This window comes from Nanorana parkeri, unplaced genomic scaffold (genome assembly GCF_000935625.1).
Source record: "Nanorana parkeri isolate BGI_ZX_2015 unplaced genomic scaffold, ASM93562v1 scaffold55, whole genome shotgun sequence".
In the NCBI taxonomy this organism is placed as follows: domain Eukaryota; kingdom Metazoa; phylum Chordata; class Amphibia; order Anura; family Dicroglossidae; genus Nanorana; species Nanorana parkeri.
Window position 1 is genome coordinate 769471 of NW_017306323.1, and position 10569 is coordinate 780039.

Sequence of the window (10569 nt, forward strand, 5' to 3'; positions counted from 1 at the left end):
TACTGTTGCCTTGGTTGCTAGGAAGAGACATTTTATTGTTCACAGTTATAGAATTTATAGCTAATTTTTGGTTGAAATAGAAAAGTGATGTCAGATAAAACCAAATTAAAACTGACTTGTGTAGTAATTACATATACAGTAAACGCCCAGTTATCTGGTACCCATGGGGATTGGTAGATGCCGGATAACTGTAGTTTCTGGTTGCTTGAGAGTTACTATTAACTCTCAAGCAACACTCCCTGCCTCATTCAACTGCTGGCTAGATTCTGCTATTGGCTATTTCAAACTGCCATAGCCAATAGCAGGCAGGCTTTTGCACATGCTCACTGCCCATTGTTTACATTCACCTGCCAGCAGGGCAGCCATCAGGAATTTTACACGGCTTTAGGGGCCCCCGCCACCCCCCCCGCAACGCCGCCACACTGAGCCAGTGACATCATTATTATACATGTATATAGTTCTGGCATATAACGTAGTGCTGTACAGAGAACACTGAGCCAGTCACATCAGTCTCTGTACAGAGGAGCTTACACTCTAATGTCCCCCCCACAGTAACATCAGTCTCTGTACAGAGGAACTTACACTCTAATGTCCCCCCCACAGTAACATCAGTCTCTGTACAGAGGACCTTACACTCTAATGTTCCCTCCCCCACAGTCACATCAGTCTCTGTACAGAGGAGCTTGCACTCTAATGCACAATGGCACCAGCTGTAGGGGGGCTACAAATCCCAACACTACATTTATACAACAATCCAGAACAGTATATGAATTTGGCTCAGGGATTAGTGACCCGATGGACGCAGAGATTAGCGGCCCGATGGACACAGGGCTTAGCAACCCCATGGACGCAGGGCTTAGCGACCCCATGGACGCAGGGCTTAGCGACCCCATGGATGCAGGGCTTAGCAACCCCATGGACGCAGGGTTTAGCGACCCCATGGACTCAGGGCTTAGCAACCCGATGGACTCAGGGATTAGAGACCCGCTGGACTCTGGGATTAGTGACCCGCTGGAGGCAGGGCTTAGTGACGCGCTGGACGCAGGGCTTAGTGACGCGCTGGACGCAGGGCTTAGTGACGCGCTGGACACAGGACCCACCTGAGAGTGACCCTGCAGAGCCCACCATAGATGCTGCACAGCCCATCTGAGACTGTCTATGGTGGGCTCTGAAGGGGTCTCAGGTGGGCTGGTCAGGGCTGCATCCCCCTCCCTCCGCGCTCCTCTTACCTGCACACCAGGCCTTCTCTGCCGCCGGACTGGCCGGAAGTGACGTCCGGCCAGTCCGACATCAGACGAGCAGCGTCGCTGATGGGGCCCCAGCTTGTCTCGAAGCCACTGAAGCGGCAATGCTGGGGCCCTGCGCTGCTAGGACCCGGCCACCACCTCGCCCTTCATGGTCGCCCGATACTCATGTAAGGGTCCCGGGCGGGCCCCCAGGCTCCCCGGGCCCCTTACATGAGTATCGGCCGTACCCCCCTCATGATGGCAGCCCTGCCTGCCAGCTGCGGAATCTAGCCGCCGGCCACAGCAAGATGTAAACAGAGAATTTCGTTAGCAACTAAATAAAATTTAGTTGCCAATAAAAAATTTTAGTGTGCAAATGTCAAGCAACTGGCACAACAAATGAGGACATATGTCCATGATTTTTTTTCCTGGTTGCTTGAATGCCGGATAATGGGGAGTTTACTGTATTCGTTTTAACCTAAACTCAACTTTCCTTCAAATATTACACAAATATGAAAACAACAAAAATAATTCCCTCTAAGCAGGAGCAACATACTTGTTACTGGGAATTTTCGATCTTTGAGCACTTCTAGGATTCTGCTTCTGCTGCTCAACCACATTTACATTCCTGCTACTCTGATACACTTGTACATTTTTGCTTGCTGAAACACAATATTATAGCAGTGTCTGTGTGACCATCTACATGTTGTGTAGGGAAGCTCTTCAGTTCTGTTTATTCATCAGTATTAACCCACAGACATCACTATTTAGGCAGCTTTGGAGGAGCGGGGATGTGCCCCATTTTGGGGTTTGCTTACATGTGAACTAAAGGCAATCCCTAAAATTTGATTTCATCAGTAGATAAATGGCAGCATTACTTCCTCCACAGAATGGGCCATGCTGAGGTATGTTTCAAAATGTAACCATTAAACCCATTACAGCTAGTATGATTGTAGACATCATAGTAAATAAATAATTGATTGGCCGGCATTTCCTTTGTTATAAGTATGATTATGGTTTTAATGGTATTAAAATATTAACAATACACATTATGGTTTAAAATAATGATATCCTGACAGAAACGACGTCAGCAGGCATACCTAATCCTAAAGTGACACTAAACTCAGGAGTTAGATCTTAGAACTGCATTCAGGTCCCTTAAAGGAGAACTATGGGTAACCTTTTTTTTTTGCCTATCTAGAGGCAGAGCCAGCTATGCCCACCCCTCCCCTGTCCGTTCCTCCAGTCAGCGCTGGAGGATCGGAGATCGGAGAGGGGGGGGGGGGATCCCTGTGGGGAGCGGTGACTGACAGTGACCAATCTCTGGCGGATCGGAGCGGGGAGGGGGGAATCCAGCCCCTCCCCTGTCATGGCAGAGAGCCGTGACAGGTTCGAGAGGTGAGCGATCTACTGAGCCGACCTGTGACAGTCTCATTGTCACAGGTCGGCTTGAACTATGAGGTGAGTGAAAAGCACTCACCTCATCATTCTCCTTTAATCATAGTGTACAATAAACGGGTTTGATAGATAAGCAGCCAATCCTAGCATTGCTATTGATTATTAGGTAGTGGACCTACCGATGTCGAGATCCGCCCAGCTGCGTGAGTGACAGCTGGCTCTGCCTATCTAGAGGCAGAGCCAGCTGTACCCGCCCCCTCCAGCCCCTCCCCTGTCACAGCAGAGAGCCGTGACAGGATCGAGAGGTGAACGAACGCCGGTATATGTTTGCTCACCTCCCGATCTACTGAGCCGACCTGTGACAGTCTCATTGTCACAGGTCGGCTAGAACTATGAGGTGAGTGAAAAGCACTCACCTCATAGTTCTCCTTTAAAGTGCGGCCAGCAGTCAGTGGTGGGAACAGTGATTTGTAATGGGGCCTTCTATAGCGGTTTCATGCAACATGTTCCCTTTCTCTGTCTCCTATGGCATGAATTCAATCTCCAACCACTCCTGTAGGACAATCTCTGACCATCGCCTCCAGTAGTTCTTCAGTCTCTGACAGTCTTCTGTAGCTTACATATAATAAACATTATATGCAGCCCTTTGGAGTCATCAGGAACTACATTTGAGTCCCCCTTTACTCTAGGCGCCATAGACACACGCCCTAAGGCCCTAAAGAGATTGAGGGATTGAACGACAGGACAAAAAGCGGCATTAGGTTCGACTGAATGCATTTTCATTGGGATAGGGGAAAGATGTAATTGTAGGTCAACAGCTTTAGACTTCAATTACAAAGTCAGTTTCTCCTCCATGTTATTCATACATCAGAAATGTGCTGACATGGCAGAATCTAGCAATGATATTACTTAAGAAATGTGACGACAATGTGACCCTAGATTGTCATGGGATGAATAGAGGGTGTTACGTAAAGCAGTAGAGTCCAGCTGCCTGTGTGTTTACAAGAAGAAGCTCTCCCACCACCCAGCACAGCTCTGGTGACTTCCCAGCTGTGTCACAGTCCAGATGTCACACTGAATACACACTGAATACACACAGGCAGCCTGACAGATTAGCATACGTACATTCAACATCATGCAGCTTGGCTCTCTCTTCCTCCAGCTTCCCCTTCAGACCCTCTGCTTCATTCTTCAGGGAGGCCAAGGTTTCATTCTCTTGCAAGCCTTCGGTTGCCATCTTGAGATAAAAAAGAGAGAGAGGGTTGCAGGAGAGGAGGGAGGTGGAGGGGGTAGCAGTGTATAATGGGGATGGCTGCACTATCAAGGATGCTCTAGCAGCAGCCGCTGCTTGGCTGGAAGCTCAGTCTCTCTTTTTTTTTTTCAACAGGAACAGCTTTATTTGGTTGGGAACAAAAGAGCATTGCATATTTTCAATTGTTTTTTTTTCCCTACTTTCTTGTTGCTTTTAAAATGCAGCAATGTAATATTAGTGCTTTCTGCAATTTTTCTCTGCATAACATTTTTATCTTCTAATGCAAGTATGTAAACAGTGACAATATGAAATAAACAGAAACCTTAGAAATACTCCAATGTTATGTTATCAATTTATTTTAATTGTCATTTGCACTGTGCTAACCCTTCCTGTTGAACTGCAGTGCCTCCTACTTCTATTTAGCTAAACTTTAACCACCTATAGACCGCGGTGTTTACATCCTCTTCAGGGCCAGGCCATTTTTCAGTATTCAGCATTGACCGACATTCAGTACTTTGACCAACATTTATTCAGTCTTGCAACACCATACCAAAATGAATTTTATACCATTTTTTTGGGACAGATAAAGCTTTCTTTTGATGGTATTTAATCACCACTGGGGGTTTTATTTTTTACTTTATAAAAAAAAAAAAAATACCGAAAAATATAATATAATTTAGGGTTGCACAGATACCAAGTACTCGGTACAAGTACGTGTACATGTACCGATACTTTTGAGCTCCAAGACTAGACTAGAGAAAAATTCAAAAATTGGGAGGCAGATGTCATTTGTAAAGAGCACACGGAGCTCCTGGGATTTCTACATCTCTGTTTTAATGTACAATTTTATTTTTATAAATATAAATAAAGGGATGCACAGATACCAGTTTTGCGAGTACGAGTACTGGTACTTGCCGAGTACTTACAAGTACCAGTACTGATACATTTTTGTTTATTGTCATGTGACAGTTTTTCTAAAACAATACAGACTAATGATTTCAGGACAGTGATGGAGCACCAGAGCCAGATCCCAGCTGCAACCTCTGCAACCCTGGTAGTTCTCATGAAAATGCCAAGTATCGGCACTGGTACTCGAAAAGTATCTGTGCATCCCTAATTATTACCCAATCATTTTTTTTTTAAATGTAAAAGATGGGCTTGCGTCGGGTAAATATACACATAACATGTCAAGCCTTAAAATTGCATGTGCCTGCGAAATCACAAAAAAGCTATCATACCCAAAATTGCCCATGCTTTAAAAGCTTTTATTGATCATCAATTTAGTGATTAATGGATCTAGAAATATTGCCACACTCCGACATTCGTGGTAATATGCAACATGTGAGGCACAATCGTCATTTTTATACGTAGGTGCACCCGATGCGTGTTTACATTTGTAACAAACCCAGACATCCCAACTCTCCCGGAGGCTCCGGGAGTCTCCCGCTAATAGATAGCAGCTCCGGCCACCCGGGAGAGAAACATTTCCTCCCGGAAAGGTTTAATCTGCTCAATCGAGCAGAGTAAACCTTTCCCTGCAATCATTTTTTTTTTCTTTTCTGACATCGGGAGCCGCGGCGCGACCGTCAGTCAGAAAAGGCATACAAATGCATAGCTAGATTTCTATTGGCTATTGCACTTTGCAATGCAATTGCTTTCTGTGCTATCTGCCATCATTTCAGGGGGGGGGGGGGGCTTTCTCCCAGCCCCCCCTGAAATGATGGGCACCTCCCTGAAATTGCTTCTTTCAGGTTGGGATCCCTGCAAGCCCCCCGATGTGATAGCACAAATACAGTGACAAATCCTCTTTATGGAGACATCAGGGGTGTATTAGATCCCTAATGTCACCTATAGACCCCAAAGAAGCTGCTGAAGCAGAGATCAACTTCACCAGCTTCTTCTCCAGTTACAACAGCCAGAGAAATGACAGCTGAATGAGGAAGTAAGGTAATACACATCACTTTCAGCTCCAGTGAGCGAAGGGGACATTAGCCACTGGAAGTGTGCTGATCTCCCTCCGATCCAGGCACAGAGACCCGCCGTACTGGTCCCGGCCTGCACGGAGCACAGTGGAGGCCGGTATAGCTGGCAGAGGGGGAGCGCACACTCCCCAGCACCATACAAGCAATGCAATGCTTGGATGCAACCAAGGTGGAACCCCACCCCCAAAATGGGGAGGAAAAAACATGGGGTCCCCCCTAAAATTCCATACCAGACCCTTGATTCGAGCATAGGCCTGGCAGGGCCAAAAGGGGGGGGGGGCGAGCGTGCCCCACCTCTCCCTCCCATACCAGGCCACATGCCCTCGGCACTGGGAGGGTGCTTTTCCAGGGTCGCTCTTGGAAAAGCGCCTTGTCCCCATGCCGATGGGGACAGGGCCTCTTCCCCACAAGCCCTAGGGCGTTGGATGTGTGAGTCTGCAGGCAGGGGGGCTTATTCACATCAGGGTACCCCTTTAATAAAGGGGTACCCAGATGCCGCACCCCCACCCCCTTGTGAATGAGTAAAGAGTACTTGTACCCCTACCCATTCACTAAAGAGTTAAATAAAATTGTAAATACAAAGTCCAGACGTTTGAAAAAATCCTTTATTTGGAAAAAAAACAAAAGACATGTTTTTGACAAGTCTTTTATTTAAAAAAAAAAACAATCCAAAAATTGATCCACTGATGTAATTATTATTATTATACAGGATTTATATAGCGCCAATAGTTTGCACAGCGCTTTACAATATAAGGAAGACATTACAGTCACAATACAATTTAAGACAAGATGGTAAGGAGGGCCCTGCCCGTGAGGGCATCCAGGGTCAATCACGATGTCCAGTGTTGTCCACGATGACGACGACTCGACGAAATAAAAAATAAAACAATAAAAAAGAAATAGAACTAATTTAAAAAAAAAAACCTGACCACTGCCGTCACGTCCGCTGTGACGAACACCTGCCGCATAATGACATTTTGACAGATGCTGGTAACATTTGTAACAGGGTGAGCCATGATTGGGCAGAGTCATCATGACTTTGCCCAATCATGGCTTTCACCGTTCTCTGTGCCCTGTGGTCAGGTGCAAGCCTTTAGCCAATTAGGGCTTCACAAGGCGCATTGCCTTGTGGAGCGTTCAGCAGTCTAACAGACTGCCGAATGCCCTTATAGTACGTGTGTTCGGCGAATACACGAACTAGCGATATTCGAGTCGAACTCATGTTCGACTCGAACATCGAGCACAACCCTATTATTCATGTCTTTGGGTTCTGCAATGGCCAACATAAAAGAAAATGCAGGCTTAACACGTATTTGGTTAAGGCAGCTCATTTATTTTGAATAGGCTGTCAAAATAAGTGCAGCAAAACCACACCTAGAACATTTCCAGGAGCAATGAGGAGGGTAGTAGACTAGTCACTACTATTGCCTGTGATCTCCCTGCAGGTGATCTTTCCCCCATTATTGACTTACAATGCATTGTTCTACACTTTATCTTTGTGTGGAGGCAGCCATTTTGGTAGAGACAGGGTTTTGCTTCCTCATGTCAGAACTTCCTCAGAACTTTGAGCTGTGAGAACAGTGAGCAGTACAGTAGTGGCATCACCAAATCTCTCTCCAGATCTCCTGACACTGGCATTCAGAGGCAGCAGTGCCTTAGATTTCATCCCACAGATATACAGCTATTAGGTTGTAGGAACAGGAGTGCCCAGGCACCTTCACATTCCAGGAAGAGCACTGCTATTTTGCAGGAGGATTTCAAGACAAAAGTTAAGTTATTCATGGTACTGCTTAGGCACAATTACGATTTCTAAATGTTCCCTATACCATAGCAAATCTTCTCACGTTAAGTTCAGGTCCACTTTACAATTGATCCAAATGCAAATAAATCCCCAATTCCACCCGGTGCTAGGCCCTCAACACTTTTGTTTAACTGTCAAATGCCTCAGCTTCTGTGCAGGTTTAGCCAAATTCAGCATACAATGGGTTCCTGCCTAACAGTGCAAAGCCATGCTGCAGTCAGGAAGAATCCCGACAATATTGTGGGGATCCACCCAGCTGCCTGATTGACAGCTGTTTCTGCCTCTCTATTGGTAGTGTCACCTGAGCCTGCCCCTTCCCCATCTGTCCCTCCAATGAGTACTGGAGGACCAGAGAAGGGAGGGGAAATTCCTGCAGGGAGCAGTGCCTGACAGTCACTGCTCTCTGCAAGGAGGAGACCGCAAGCTGAGTGATCAGCAGTTACATGATAGCTTAGCTTTTGGCATATAAAGTGTGTGACAGCTGCAGTGTATTTTACTCTCCCAGCACTTCTCCTTTAAGGGCCCTTTTCAGGTGCAAAGGAAGACAGCTGAAGACACGCAGAATTGCATGTGCCACATTATCAGTATAGTTTATACACTTTGGTGTACATGACAAGTTGACTTTTTAGTCTTAGAAGGCTATTACAGGCTGGATACTCAGTATTGGGACTTACTGTCATTATAATCCCATGTGTTAAAAAGTAAGAACCCGGGCAAAAACAGATAAATAGTTTGTAGTGGCTTTGCTTACGTGCACAGAGTAGTTATACTCCCACTATGAACAGCATGTAATCTCACCCAGGAACAGCTTATTGCTGCCATCTGAAATATATGCATGTGGTTGGCAGGTACAGAGAGCTAATAAAACAGGCACATATGAGTACAAATGCGCATATCTGGCCATATTGTTAACCTTCTCCTGAAGTGTTTTCATATTTTATATTTGTGGCCCCTTTCCTAACAAGACCAGAATGGTATTTCCCCACAATTCTTTTTATCTTCATTATTATTTATAGCACATAATTAATTTTCTGTATCTTTAGTGTATTTATTTGTTAGGTTTTATATATGCATGTGTTGTTATGTGTTTATATAGTATATCAATGCTATGCAAACATCTTTTCTCCTTTTTAATAATCACTGTCTTTAATGTGAGTTGTTCTCTACCAGCAGGGGTCACAATGATTGCAGAACCTAACAACAAGCAGGGGTACTGGTGTCCTGCACTGATAACTTATGCTGCTCCTTCCATCTTTTCCCATGACTTGTCTCCGCCAGAAGCAGACATGCCATCCTAGGCTTAGGCAGGTACACAAAGTTATGTGGGGCTTGGTTCTCTAATATTTATAGGGCCTGATCACTCTGTGAAATCTAATTAAAATTAGATTTCACTCCATAAAATGAACCTAATTTGATTCTTAAATTTTGGGTGTAGGACAATCAGGGCCAGATTTACTCTCTTTGCTGCCCCAAGGCAAGGTTCCTCAATGCGCCCCCCTACTCACAATTAAACATTTTTTTATTTTCATTTTCATTTAATTTAACTTTATTGTTATCACACAGGAGCTAATAATCCCCTGTGTGATAGCATTTGGAGGTGACAGGTTCTGTTTATTGAACCTGTCACCTCCAATACAGGAGTTTGAGCATATTACTGTGCTGGCTCTCCTGTGACAGCTGAGATTGGAAGGCTGCGAGTGCAGCTCTCCCGTCTCAGTGTTCACAGACCTGCAGGCTGCATACAAGTGATCTCGGCGACATCACCAAGATCACTTATACAAAACCAGCGGTGGCTTTCCGCTGCACAGCTAGCCCTGCTTGCCCAAAGCAGGGCTAATTGTAGAAAAAAAAAAAACCTACCCGCCCAGGGCCCGGAACTGCATGTCCCGGGCGTTAGGAGACAGGAATTCCACACCGCTGCCATTCCTCTACTCCCTGCTGCCCCAAGGCCGGGGGGCCCAGTGGGTCCTTAGATCTCTTGGAATAGCTTACTGCTAAGCCCTGCCTGTCAGCATTCCTAGATTTTACTGCCATTGCTTTCTTCTTTCTCTGTAATGTAAAATGAATAGATACTCCAGCAGTCAGAGTGTAGGCTATACTCATCATGATGCATATGGGTGCAAAGTGTTCACGTACCAAGTGTTCGGGCAATATATGACACAGTGGGTGATAAACGTAACCCAAACCAATGTGAAATATCAGTTTTGGATGGATAGACAATTTAACTATTACATCAATTAGTTTGGATAGGTATAAACTGGGCATCTGAACTGTTACTCCACCAAAACATATACATTTTAACTGTAAACAAAAAAAGGGAAAGGATTCGGGCCGCCTACTACTTGTAGGTTGTCCAAGGGTAACTGACTGTTAGTCTCACCAGATTTGGAGTGAGATTTGGTGATGTCACTACTGGGCTGTTCACTGTATTCCTTACTGGAGAGGAAGCTGTATCTGAGGACCGGCAGTATAAGAATCTCCCTAAATCTGCTTGAATTCATTCTAGGGACCTGTGCTTCCTCCACACCTCCAGCTGCTTTTTGATAATTCTTCCAACATCCATTAGATTTCTATTCATCAGGTTGGCAGTTCTAAGGAAACACAGCGCTATTCCTCTACTAAGATGGCTGCTTACACTTAGGCAGGGCAATCCCTATAATGAGGGGACCTGAGGTGGCCAACAGTAGGGCGGGGTGGCTTGGGGGCCAGTAAAAGCATGATATCAGATGTCAGTGAGCTAGACAGGATGCTGGACAGAGCTGCTGGACTCAACGGTAAGTAGCATGCACTAGCAGACCACCCTCTTCCTGAATGATCATTCACTGACAGCACCACACTCCCCCCAACCCAGGTATGACCATTCACTGACAGCCCCCCCCCCATCCCCGAATGACCGTTACCTTACAACCA

The 10569-nt window shown here is 45.6% G+C and overlaps 1 protein-coding gene across 2 annotated transcripts in view; it reads right to left on the minus strand.

The window, feature by feature from the left end:
* The window catches only part of GNB5 (G protein subunit beta 5), a 53260-nt gene that overhangs the window by 40154 nt on the left and 2537 nt on the right, over positions 1–10569 (minus strand). The window contains exon 2 of one of the 2 annotated variants that reach the window (XM_018576049.1): positions 3750–3861. In XM_018576049.1, coding sequence (XP_018431551.1) covers positions 3750–3861 — 112 coding nt within the window. Of the gene's footprint in view, positions 1–3749; positions 3960–10569 lie in introns of those variants that run through there. The other variant, XM_018576050.1, reaches the window with a different exon arrangement.